We start from the raw sequence: 14,007 nt of genomic DNA on the forward strand, positions 1-14,007 counted from the left end.
AAAATGGCAGGGTCAGGAGGAGAATTTTGAGTAGAGATGAGACTGCAAGTAACAGTTTGGGGAGTTTAGGATATGAATTCATTTATATTTGTATTCATATTATATTTTCATTTTTTCAAACAGACTTTCCTCTTCTGGCTCACATTTCATTGTGTACACTGGAGGAAATGCTTCAACCTCCTTTTGGTTTTAAGGAGAAAGCAGTGCCGTACCAACAGGAAAAGAAATGTCTCCACTTTTATTTAAAGTTTTGGTACAAATGACTGACAAATAAATGACAAAGACCAGCTAATTTTCAGCTCAGAAAAATAACATATTCTGTGGCTTCATTATAATTCTCTTTTGATATAATGTCAGGTGAAAAAACCATAACAACAAAAACAGGTATCATTCACTGAATGCTTACCATGTGGCTGGTTTCAGGCTAAGTACTTACTGTACATTATCTCACTTCACAAAACAGTTCTATGACGATAAAAATATCTCTGCATTTTTAATGAAGGAACTGAGAGTTTCCTAACTTCATATATAAAAGGATATGTTTCACCTGAATTATGTCCCAAACTGCTAAAACTAGAAACATCAAGAAAGCAAAACACCCAAAAGAATAAGGACTATCTTCTGGGTGACAGAATTAGAGATCATTTTAGTTCTCTATTTTTTGGGTGTCTTCTAAGTCTTTTTCAGTTGTCACACATTACATTCAAATTGGAAAAAATATGTAAAACACAAGAAAAAGGATCTCTCACTTAGATATTTTAAATTTTAGAGAATGATTTGTCCTTTTCCACTGGTGGTGGAACATGCCCTTCCATATTAAACTTATAAACCAGTAATTTCACATGTGATTCAGTATGTACTAGCCCAAAATTACACCTTAAATTAAAATTCTTTATAACTTGAAATGAACAAAAGAAGAAAAGAGTAATTCAAAAGATCAGAACTCAAACAGCGAAACAGAAATTTACTACTACTGAAAAGTATTAATCCTAATGAGAATACATGAAAGTCAAATATGAGGCATACTACAGAAAATCTTGAAGAGTCACTACAAATGTAAATCTCACCAGGGTCCTTTTTACTTCACACTAGTGGTTTTTTCAAATTTAAAAACAAATACAATATTCATTGTTACAATTTCAAAAGAAAGATGCTAAGTGAAAAAGCAAAAGCCCTCCTTACTACTAATCTTCTTTCCCTAAGGTGCCTGTTCAGTGTGTATTTTTAAATTCCAAAATAAAATAAATGTGCCTATATGCTGTATTTTTTAATATAAAAATGGCATTATGTTGTACATACTGTCCTGCAACTTTTTCTTTCACTTAACTTGTATCATTGAAACTATTAGATCTGATAATCTCCAAGCTGCATTATTACCTGATATCTTTGATTGTGGCCCTCTTCATGGGATCCACCTGTAGCATATGTTTCAAAAGGCTAATCACAGACGGATTTAAATACTGAGGGGTATAAAAGATCCCATCACATATCTTCTTAAAAAGAGTTGGCACATGATCATCATCAAATGGAAGGGTTCCACATAATAAAGCATAGAGAATAACCCCACTGCTCCATATATCTACCTCTGGACCTGCATACAATCTGTAACAGGACACATTAATTGGATTATGTAATCATTAGAAACTTGAGAGTCAATCAATCAAAAATTTTAAATATGGATATTTTATAAAGCATTATTAGAATGTGGTTTCTATGATCATCGCTATACACTACACATAAAAATTCTATACTAATTCTATCAGTATCATCTTTGAAAACAAAAGTCAAGAATTTTTTAAAGTTTAGACTATAGCTAAAATTCCGTTCTTACTACCTTTCTGTGGTCCTTATAACATCAGTTAAGAATGTTCTTTAGTGACAACTCTAAACCCACTTCTCCCAATAGCCCAAGACCTCCTACCGAGGCAAAAAGGACCTGAGGCTGTGGAAGAAAGCCCACCAGACTGGTTCACAGAAGATTCTAAACTGATATTTGCAATACAATGAAGCCAACTGACTTAACTATGGAAGGCTGTTAGCTCTGTCTGGTTTTGGGGAAAGGAGGTCTATAAACTGACGAAATAAATTGTTGAACTGATCCACAAATACTGCTTTGAGTAAAAGTTCCCACTCATCCAGACCTCACAGGAAGACCTATCCAAACTGAAAAAGGAGACTTCATTAATGACCCACGTATATATGCATATTTATATACATTTCTTCTATTTAATTAACACTACCACAAGGTCTTGAACTGTTTTCTTCCAAAACAATTTACATGACACAAATGAAGTAATTTAAAAGCGTTTTTTGAACATTAAGCTGATATAAAAAGATAATGATGAACCTTGATAAATTTAAAATTAAATACTTCTGCCTTATTCATAGCCATGCCTTTACCCAAATATAATTTCTCTGAGCAGACTAGGCAAGCAAGCTTATGAAAACAGACAGAAAATACCATAGTATATCTGCATTGTGAATTAGAATGTGAATCAAAGAGGATTTGAGTATAAAGTTATTAAAAGTTAATTACAAAAATTAGTAAACCTAACTCTTCAATTTTTGTAGGAGAGTAAAGAACAATTACTTTTTTTTTTTTTTTAAGATTCCATCCATTTATTTGACAGAGAGAAAGATCACAAGTAGGCAGGGAGGCAGGCAGAGAGGGGCGGAGGGGCAGGGAGCAGGCTCCCTGCTGAGCAGAGAGCCTGACGTGGGGCTGGATCCTAGGACCCTGACATCATGACCTAAGTCCTAGGCAGAGGCTTAACCCACTGAGCCACCCAGGTGCCCCAAGAAAAATTACTCTTCAAAAAATTCAATTTTCCTGCCATCTAAGCTATGTACTGTACAAAGATCCTCATGCTCTCTCTCAATGCTGATGGCCAATAATTAAGAGGTTAGAATTCTTACAATACTGTAGTATCTAGAAGATTTAAAAATGAAAATTTCAAAATAAAGAAGTCTGAAGATTTTAGCATACTTCAGTCCAATTCCCCAGGACACCTTACCATAAACATAAAGCTACTACAAAATGCCTTTCTATCAGGGCCACCTGGGTGACTCAGTCAAATTAAGCATCCGACTCTTATTTTGCTTCAGCTCATAATCTCAGGGCTCTGGGAACGGGGCTGCGCTCAGTGGGGAGTCTGCTTAAGGATTTCTCTCCCTCTCCCCCTACCCCACCCTCAACTCATGCATGTGTGTGCACTGGCTCACACACTCTGGATTGTGCACGCTCTCTGTAAAATAAGTAAATATATCTTTAAAAAAATGCCTTCTATCTGAAAAATTAAAGGTATACATTACAGGTTTAACTCTTCACCTAAGTAAACCATTTCTAACTAGTAGGTTATTTCTATATTCAAATTTTTAATGTGTGACCTCTAAAAGTTGCTGGTGTTAGGATCTGTGAGCTACTGTGGCTCAGTCAGTTGGGCCTCTGCCTCTTGATTTTGGCTCAGGGCTCGATCTCAGGTCTTGATTCTTGAGATTGAGCACCCCCTGCACCATCAGACGCCATGCTCTGCAGGGAGTTTGCTTAGGATTCTCTCTCACCCTCTCCCCTCTCCAATCTCACATGCACACAAGCACATGCTCTCTCTCTAAAATAAATAAATCTTTTTTTTTTTTAAAGATTTTATTTATTTGTCAGAGAGAGCGAGAGCAAGCAGACAGACAGAGTGGCAGGCAGAGTCAGAGGGAGAAGCAGGCTCCCCGCGGAGCAAGGAGCCCGATGTGGGACTCGATCCCAGAACCCCGGGATAATGACCTGAGCTGAAACTGAGCCACCCAGGCATCCCTAAAATAAATAAATCTTTAAAGAAAAAGAAACCTGCTAGTTTTAAACCGTCAATTTCTTCTACTGGGGGAAAAAGTGAGACATATTCTCATCTAACTTTATATACAGTATTGACTTCCAAACCAATATTCTCTTCTATAAATGGAATCCTTAATTCTTACTCACTTATGTTTTAGTCTTAAAACATAACACTTTCTGGATAAGGAAAGAATAAGCCTTACATGTCTTTCCTTTCACTAGAATTTACTATAGATAGATAAATCTAAGAGAAAAAGACAATTATAAATGTACTGGGGTGGAAGAAACGGTGTCAAATACTACCTTCCTGAAATTACTTCTGGGGCAGCATAATTGGGTGAGCCACAACTTGTTCTTAAAAATTCACCATCTGACATCATGTTTGAAAGACCTGAAAATGCACAAAATCAACTATTCAAGACTTTCCAAGGACAAAAATAAAAATAAAACTCCATTAAACAATAAAATTTAATTTGCATTAAAGTGATAAATCATCATTTTGTCCTTTGTTTCAACAAATTCTGTCTTTACTATTCCCAAATATTTTGCCATTATGTCCTAAAATTTGTAATCTATTTCACTATTTAAAGTTAGTGCATTATTGGAATTTAATGAGCATATATTAAGCTACTGATTATTCTGCTTACTAGAATAAACTTGGCATATTTAAATTTATTAATATAGAAACTACTAGGAAAAAATGTACAACAGATGAGTAGAAGAATTAAAGTTCAAAGTTTCTATTAACCCCTGTTCTGATTCTTTAAAAAAGAAATAAAAAAACATTAACTTTGAATATCAAAGCTTCCGCACAGTTTTACTCCAAGAAGAAACCTCTGCCTCCTCAAAAATGCACTAAATAAAAATAATCATGACCGGAGCACATGGCTGGCTCAGTTGCCAGCATGCAGCTCTTACACTCAGGACTGTGAGTAAAAGCCCCAGGTTAGGTATAGAGATTATTTAAAAATAAAATCTTAAAAAAAAAAAAGAACAAAACAAATAATCATCATCATGACAACTGAGGAATAAGGAAGTCAAATAAGTCAGTCAGTTACAATAGCAGCAGCAAATCAGTAGCTCAGAGCTGACACTGCTCAATGAATCTCTAAAGATTATAATACATATATCCAAAACTGAGGAAAGTAGTTATAACAATCTCCTCTGATTTGAACTGAAGCTAAGCAAAAGAGAGTTGCAGAGATTCATTTTCTTAGATTTAATAATGTCAGTGGCAACTTACATAGAAAATAAAGGAAAAATAAATTCATTGTTGACAATCAAAATAATATTCCTCCAAGCTGAAATTATGCTTTCCTATCATTTAAAATATTTTACTTTTTTAAAAAATTTTGTTCATATAATTTACCCCTGGCTTTCAGAGTCTGAGTAGCTCCATTCCAATCTCTTTCCTCTTGCTCTATACTTGATCAAAGGAATACACTGGAAATAAGGTTGCTAACTTCTTCACAGATAGTCGCAAATCAAATGATGCTTCTAAGGCTGCCTACTTAAATTATTTACCCATTGTCATAAGACTCAATTTTTAAAACATAAAGCTAAGAAGAGAATTCCTTATGTCTTCTTTTTGTATGTTCATAGACAAAATGATGAGGATACACTATTTTGGGGTACTCAATCCATTGTGCAGAAGTAAAAATTATCTGAAGAATGCTATAGATGTTTGTTAAACATAATGGATATGGGAAACTATAAAAATCTCCTTACCAAAATCAGCTATCTTTGCATTCATGTGTGCATCAAGCAGGACATTTTCAGGCTTCAAATCTCTATGGACCACCATATGCCTGTGACAGTAATCCACACCAGAAAGGATCTGTTGAAACAGGCGCCGACTTTCTTTCTCATCCAGCTAAGAAAAGTAGAGAGGCATTTTAAAGATATGTTTTTCAGAAGAAATTCTTCTACCTACAATTCTCCAACCTATAAGACTGTCAAAATGCACGAAACCTCCTCCCGAGATACTTTTGAAATGGGGACAAGATGGATATATACAGCACAAAATGCTAAGAGGACCCTGGAATCCAAATCAGTAACTTGACTTTCTATTACCATTCTTCCAAATACATTTTAATAGCTTGCTTTCCTCTGTATGTCATGCGTTATGTCAAATAGTTTCAATTTCTACCTGAAACTAAACCTGTTTTCTCCTATAAATTGGATATGTTTAATCCTTCATTCCTTTAACAAATATTTATTGAACATCTTCAATGTGCCATGCACTGTTTCAGGCACTCAAGATACAGCAGTGAATAAAACAAAGACCCTCATCTAGTTGATGAAAATAGACAATAAAGAAATAAATATAACATCAAGGAGTGTTTTAAAGAAAAAGCAGAATAAGGGCACAAAGAATTATGCTGGTATGGATGATAATATTTTAGACTATATGAGGAAGTAACATTAAAGATTTTTAATGAATTAGTGAGCAACCAAATTATATGTCCTCAAAAAAAGACATTTAATTTTAACATAAAAAACCTTTTATTAATTTCTTCTATAAGATATAAAAAGCATGTATCTTTAAGTCTGTTTTCTGAAAAAAGTTATGTAGCAACTAACATTTTTAAAAATATTCTTTAAAAAGTTCTCATACAAAAAAACTTCTCATTCCATTTATCCATATTTTCTTACTTTATGATTCCTTTCCCCAGGAATAATTACCATTACTTGGATGAGCCTGCACCAAGAAGTAACATTTAATAAACAGCCTATTAACTCTCTAGACAAAGGACTCTAATATGCAATTCTCTAACAGAGGCCACAAATTAGCATTCTAAAACCAGACTTCTACACTTCACAAGGCATGGACAATCTAGGAGAAAAGATAAACTTAATTTCTTTTGAAAGCAAAATTAAAACTATTGAAGTAGTATGGATACCCTTCTTCTAGAGAAAATAACAATGTGTTAGCAATCTCATTTATTTCTAGAAGAAATGTAGGTTCGCTTTTTTAATACAACTTTATGTCAAATATACTAAATGAACATAAGAATGTGTTCTAAATGTCAAAGAAAACTGATTAAACAAAATATAACAGGTAAACCAAAGAGGCTACAAAAATTAAAATTATACTATATTGACAATAAATACAATACAGAAGATAAAGGAAGGGAAGTCTACAAAAGAGTATTAGAAAAGTTAAAGCCTATTTCCAGTTAAACATGGCAGATTAAACCTTCTGTCTCCACACTTTGAAACACTTTAACTTAGCAAAAGTGTTTTAACAAAGACAAAAAAAAGTGTCTTAGCAAAGACAAAAAGAGCAAGAGAAATGACAACAGTAATCAAGAGGAGTCAGTGAGCATTAAGGAGGACACTTGATGTCATGAGCCCTGGGTGTTATATGCAACTGATGAATCACTAAATTCTACCCCTGAAACTAATTAATACACTGTATGTTAACTAAATTAAATCTAAAAAAAATTTTTTTTTAAAGAGGAATCCCTAAACTGTAGAATAGATGAACAGTGATACAGACTTCACCAGAGAGAGCTGAACCCTAAGCCCACAGGGGTGGAAACCAATAGTAAACTAGCCTGCACACACAACCCTGGAAAAGCTTAGAAACCTTGGGAATTTGGGAAGGGAGGAAGGAGAGGAGACCTGAAAACAGGACAGTTGGTTAAAAAAGAAGTTTTAAACTCACCCCAACCAGTAAATGAGACCCATGATTCACTCTTTAGGAACCAGCTCTGTTCTCAAAGACACCGAGGCAGGGATGAAGCACCAGAAGGAAAACATGGGGATTAAGTGGAACTCAAATACTAACTACTGAGACTTGCAGGCCTCTTCTCAATTCAGCTTTCAGAATACTGAGGAAAAAGCTAATACCCTCAAGGAAATTGGAAGGTTTCTTCTGGAGCAACTTTCTGATCTAAGGAAAATATCTGAAATCATGGACATTTGGTATACCCCAATAAAATGGACAGATCCCTACCTGTTCAACCAATGGGAAGGCTCACCAATCAGTAAGTTCCACCTAACATGAGCTTGGCATTTAGCACCTCACTCAAATATAAGTGGACAACCAAGAATCACCAGACATCTGAGGAAGGGCCATGTACAAAACACCAAGGCCAGTAAAATGGAGCACAGAAGGTACAGTAACAATGCAGAAAATAGATGAAGACTTAATCACAACAACTGTTGACTCTTAACTATAGAGAACAAACTTATGGTTACCAGAGGGGAGAGATGAGTGGGAGTAAGGGGGGGGACAGGTGAAATGGTGATGGGGATTAAGAGCACACTTATCATGATGAGCACTGAATAATGTACAGAATTGGTGAATCACTGTATGTATATCTGAAACTAATATAACAGTGTATGTTACTTATACTGGAGTTAAAATTAAAAACTTAAAACAAAAACCTAATTGTCATCCTCAGATAAGATTATTGTATCTATGGAGAACTAGCTATTTAAAACAAAGTCAGAAAACAAGAAAGATCTTTGAAATAGAAAATATGACAGCTGAACTGTTAGTATACAACAAGTAAAAATTGAAGAAAATTCCCATGATGTAAAGCAAAATGATCAAGAAATGACAAATGGAAAAGATAAGAAAACAAGATACCAATTCAACTTGTGCCTGTTTCCATTTTTCCAGGCATAACATGGTGGGGGGGGGGTGTTAGTGAACAAAGAAGTGGAATACCTGAAAACTGAAATGAACCATGTCAAAAAATGGTAAAATCAAAATTAACTTGGTTATTTAATGAGCTTGGTTTTGATAAAAGTAAACAGATATGCTATATAGAACAAATGAATGATATAAAGAATTTTAGCTTGAGAGGGGAAAAAAATGGCTTCTTATTGCTAGATATAGGTCTCCTAGAAAGAGGTTTTAGCATACCACATAACCTGGGATGAGAAAATACATGGGCGGGGGGCGGGGAGACGCTGGTGAAGTGGGTGGTGGCAGTGTTCATTTTTTGGGTCTGTAACTTAAGATACTGCTCCAAATGCCTTTTAAAGTTCCTTCCAACTCTAAATTCTTTAAGTCTAATTCCTACCTCCTTCATGGAGCCTGTTCTTACTATTCCAGGTACATCAGATTTCTGAAACCAAAAAACGAATGCAATTTAAATGTGGCTAGGGTTGACTACCAAGGCCTAGATCTTTAAGAATTAATATATTTTGTAAGGATTAAATATATAATTCAAGATATATGTTACAAGTATTTCTATACCCCAAAGCACGAGTTGGAAGACTATGAGTTCTGGGGTCTCAATCCAATTCTGTCATTAATAAATCAAGTGATCTACAGTTAAAAACATAAACTGTGTATCCTGGCTTCCACATCTGTGTAAGCAGGCTAAGGAAGTAATCTTTAAGGTCTTTCCTAACTCTAAATAGTCTATGACTCTAGACAAATATATGACTAAGGGAACTGATTATTAAGTAGACCTCTTAACAAAATCGCTTTCTGACATCTTGAAGCTAGTAAGGAAGAAGGGGAGTTACAAAATATATACAGGATTAAATCAGAACTGCTTACCCTTCCATTTTTACAGATATAATCAAATAGCTCTCCTCCTGAGACATATTCCATCACCATGAAAATATCAGATGGTGTACTGATGACCTGGTACCTGGTGAGAGAAAACATTATCTACCAATATTAAAACATGTATATTCATCCATTCAGTAAATGTTTACTAAGCGCCTATAATACAGCAGGCACTGTGCTAGAAGCTGGGAAAACTGCAGGAACAAAACAAATTCTCTCCCTTCATGGAGTTCATGTTCCAGGAGCCAGGAAACAGACACTATATGAATAAGCAGTATCTCAGGTGGTGGAACATGCTATGAAGAGAAACAAAGCAAACTAAGGGGAATCGCTCATACGGGGGGTTTAAGGGAGGACTCTCTGATAAAGTAACATTTGACCAGAACCTGACAGAAGGAAGCAAACCACACCATGATCTGGAAGAAGGTGTACCAGGCAAAGAGAACAGCAAGTGAAAAGGTCCTGAGGGAGAAACCTGCCTGGCATGTTTGAGGAATGGAAAGAAGGCTAGAGCAGAGTGAGCTGGCAGAGACAAACAGGATATAGAGTCAAAGAGGTAATTGGAGACCAGAGGAAAGAGAACCTTACAAGCCAGAATGAAGCTTTGGCTTCTACTCTAAGGGAAATGCAAAGCTATTGAAGTTTTTAAGCAAACTAGTCATGTGGTCTGATCTATTAAAAGGGTAACTTTACTTTATGGCAGCAACGTGAAGAATTGACCGTGGATGGTATAGGGGAAGCAAGAGGCTACTGCAGGAGTCCATGAGAGAGATGATGGTGGCTCAGACGAGGTTGATGACAATGAAGGAACTGAGAAACATTCAGATCCTAGATCTATTTTGAAGAAAGAGATGGAATGCATGGTAGGAAGTGAGAGAAACAACAAATTTAGGGATGGGTCCTATATTTCTGCCCTGAGGAACTGGATAGTAACTCAGAGGGTGAAAACTGTGTGTAAGAGCAGGTTTGGGGGAGGGTAACAGAAAGTTCAATTCTGGCATCCAAATGGAGATGCGGAGTTGGCAGTGGGTGTATGAAACTGGGTTCAGGGAAGAGGTATAAAAGCAGGAAAGGTGTACTAAGGGGTCATCAGCACCCATACGCACCTTAAAACCATGGTACCTCAGCAAATGAGAAGAGGTGAGAGTGAAACAAATTTGGAGCCAGCCAGGTCAGTATAAAAGCCTTAGCATTGTAAGTGACAGCCCGCATAAGAAAACGGAGCAATAAATAAGTTCTATACAGACCTACAATTGGCAACTGTAAAACCACCATAATACTACTACTGCCCCTCTGTATACTGGATTGCTGAAATTCTATCATTTGTTATTTGCTTTATCAGATATAAGCAGCTTGGGGAAAAACCCTTTCTACTGCCTTTCTCTTGTCTCTAGTGAGGCTAAATGACATGATATGAAATGTGGAGGTCAACATTTTTTACTAGCGAATCACTGTTGTTTCTACAGCAATAGGGGTACAGAAAGTGATTGATCAGACAGCATGTCCAGAAGATAAGAAAGAACGAGAAAGTTAACAGCTGATAAGCACAAGGGCAAAACATGGATATAGGTTTAAGTGACCATGAATGGGGTTAGATAAATACATGAACAGGCATAAGTTTTAAAACCTTGAGAGATGATTCAAGAAATGTCAGTCATCTTTCTCTCTTGTCAGATTAAGCAGGTTAACAAAAATGATTAAAAAATGATTATGACTATATTTAATATAATCAGCTCTTACAGTTTAATTATATGAGGATGCCTGAAAAGCTTGAGGTTCTGAATTTCTCTGCGGATTTTTCCTACCACATCAAGGCTTCGAATCTTCTGTCGATTCAGTATCTTCACAGCAACTTTATGCCCAGTCAACTCATGTTTGCCAACTGTAGGAAAAATAATTTTAACAAATTAGTGCCAGACTTGATTAATAACATTTTAGATGTATTCTAAGAGTAGTAATCTCCAAAAATACTGAGCAAATTTAAGTTCCTTTCAGTTCTGCCTGATTTGCCCCTAAATGTTTACATGTCCAAGAGTGATTAAATGGGAGAATACATAGGAAATTGATAATGGTGGTTCTTTCAGAAAGGGAAACTAGAAAACTAACTGAGAAAGAAAAGAGATTTCCCTTTTGCTGTATACCTTTTGTCCTTTTAAATTCTTACTTATTTTTTAATAATTCTATTATTATTTTAAATTCTTACTTATTTCTTAAGCTATCATACATACAAACTGAACTTCAAAAAAAAAAAAAAAACCACACAATTATTTTCTTCTGGTGAACAGGTCTATGGATTTTAACATAAAGAAATTGGTAAAGCCCATTAAAATTAAATACAAACAGTTTCATCATCCCAAAAACTCCCTGATGCTACCAACACACTTCCCCCATCCATAACCTTTTGAACCTTTCAAATTTCCATTCATGAACATGCAGTTTCTATTTTTAAGAACAACAACCAAAATAAAAGTGATTTTCTTTCAATTTGAATGCTAGGCTCAGATAATTAATGGTGATAACAGAATTTATTCTCCAAAAATTTAGCTTCTATTTGCCTTTTCTCAAGAACCCACCAGAGAATATATATTCTACCAAAAACAGGAAAATAAGCCAAGAACATAATATCCAGTAAAGAAGGGACCCAGTACAGGAGAAAAACTAAGAGAATCCCCAATATATGGTAATGAGACAAAGTCCTAGGTAACAGATGTGTAGAAGGCTTAGAGACAACAAATCTGGACAGAAATGTGACAGAGGATCCAAGACAGCTGGGGGAAGGGGAGACTAATAAATTATCTTACAGGTTTGAAAGTATTGTATTGAGAAAGATTTTGACAAAGGCATTTGAAGAAACAGGGACATTCAGCCTTAGGTTCAAAGAAAACTAAACGAATGGAAAAAACAAGGTAATTTAATAACTCCAGGAAAAATTATAAAGAAAATAGTCACAGATTTGGATTGGCAAATAAGTCTTTACATAGTCACAATTATTAAATGCTAAATATGGATTTTTTTAAGTATGATATAATTATATTAGGAGAATGACAGTGTAGAGGAAAAGGTGTAAGAGAACTGAAATCCTTATGTACCACAATAGAAAGTCAACAACAACAAAATCCATCAATAAGAATTAAGAAATAGCTTGTGTGCATGCATAGGTCAATTAGAAATATGGAAGTTAAAAAAAAAAAAAAAAAAAACACCACAACCTAGAGGTAAATACTAGAAGAAAAGAGTTGAGGGTAAAGGTAAGGAATTCTGTTTTATAACTATACCTCTTAGCATTAGTTGACTTTTTGAAATATACATGTATCAAGTTTTGTTTCTGGGTTTTTTGTTTTTTGTTTTTTATTTTCTGTTTTTAAATAAGTGATTTAGGGGATTAGCTTTTTAGGAAGAAAATGTTCTCTTCTAAATTAGGACATAGCTTGTAAGACCAATAGCTGAGAGCTTTCCCTGGCAATCTTTGTAATTACCAGCTGAAAAGCAAAGATAATGATAAATAAGAAATCCCTTCTTAGTTATTTATGTTTGTTATGTACTAAACTGTGTCTCCCCCAAAATTCATATGTTGATACCCTAATCCTGGTCTCAGAATAAGACAGTATTTAGAGACAGGGCCTTTAAAGAAATGACTATTAAAATGAAACAGTTTTGGCAGGTCCTAATCCACCCTGACTCATGATATCCTTCTAAGAGGAAATCTGGACACACGGAGAGACAACAGGGTACACACAGGAAACTGTGTGAGGACACAAGGAGGAAGCCACAATCTGTGAACTAAAGAGAGGCCTCAGAAGGCACCAACCATACTGAAATCTTGATCTCAAACCTTTAGCCTCCATACTGTGAGAAAATATCTGTTGTTAAAAGCCATTCAATCTGCGGTATTTTGTTATGGAAACCCTTAGCAGATTGATACAATACTTCTTACTATTTCCAAGTAGAAAACTCAACACTGGTATTTTAAACTTACGTTTAAAATATTATTTTACACCAAGAATTTGTCTTTTTTATTCCAATCTAATTAGGCTTTCCCACTTAATCTGGGATTTGGGATGGAGCTGAGCCTGCCCACCCTTTAAAAACCCTCAAGGATTATGAACCACTGCAGGTTTTTAAAGCAGGGGAGCAACAAGATAATTAAATTATCTTTCTAAAAGACAAAAGACTCATTGCTTGCTCCTCACTCACTATGTGCTCTTGATGATTTAACAATAACAAGCATAGAATTATAGAAACTAAAGAGAACTCTACAGAACTTCAGGTCCAATGGTTTTCAACAATTCAACATTTTCCCCCAACAGGCCAACCAAGATAATGAGTGATGGGCTCTTCTGCCCCCCAAGACACCCCCTGCAGTTGAGAGAGGCAGGGGATGGGGTAATTCCTCATTACTTTGAATTTTTTTTAAGCATTTGCTACTTTCCCTAAATGTTTTAATTAATAATATTAAATCCGAGGTTAGATTATACAGATATTTCACATTTGGTGAAAAAACTCTTTGTTAAGTAAGACTCAAAGAAAAGTATTTAAGTCAGAGTAAGTCTGAATCCTTTTCAAAAATATGATTTACCACCTAAGTTTACCTTCCATTTTGTCCAGATTTTTTAACCTGTACAATCCTTCTATAATGCAGATCTTTTCA

General features: G+C 35.2%; 1 protein-coding gene across 3 annotated transcripts in view; it reads right to left on the bottom strand.

Moving 5' to 3' along the window:
• PRKAA1 (protein kinase AMP-activated catalytic subunit alpha 1) overlaps positions 1 to 14,007 on the bottom strand; it is a 32,992-nt gene that overhangs the window by 7,484 nt on the left and 11,501 nt on the right. For 2 of the 3 annotated variants that reach the window (XM_059417046.1, XM_059417047.1), the window contains 5 exons: positions 11,100 to 11,241; positions 9,348 to 9,441; positions 5,552 to 5,696; positions 4,127 to 4,214; positions 1,378 to 1,602 (listed from right to left, as the gene is read on the bottom strand). In XM_059417046.1, the coding sequence (XP_059273029.1) occupies positions 1,378 to 1,602; positions 4,127 to 4,214; positions 5,552 to 5,696; positions 9,348 to 9,441; positions 11,100 to 11,241 (694 nt within the window). The remainder of the gene's footprint in view (positions 1 to 1,377; positions 1,603 to 4,126; positions 4,215 to 5,551; positions 5,697 to 9,347; positions 9,442 to 11,099; positions 11,242 to 14,007) is intronic. The other variant, XM_059417048.1, reaches the window with a different exon arrangement.

The sequence above is a fragment of the Mustela nigripes genome, chromosome 12 (assembly GCF_022355385.1).
Source record: "Mustela nigripes isolate SB6536 chromosome 12, MUSNIG.SB6536, whole genome shotgun sequence".
NCBI classification, from domain to species: Eukaryota; Metazoa; Chordata; class Mammalia; order Carnivora; family Mustelidae; genus Mustela; species Mustela nigripes.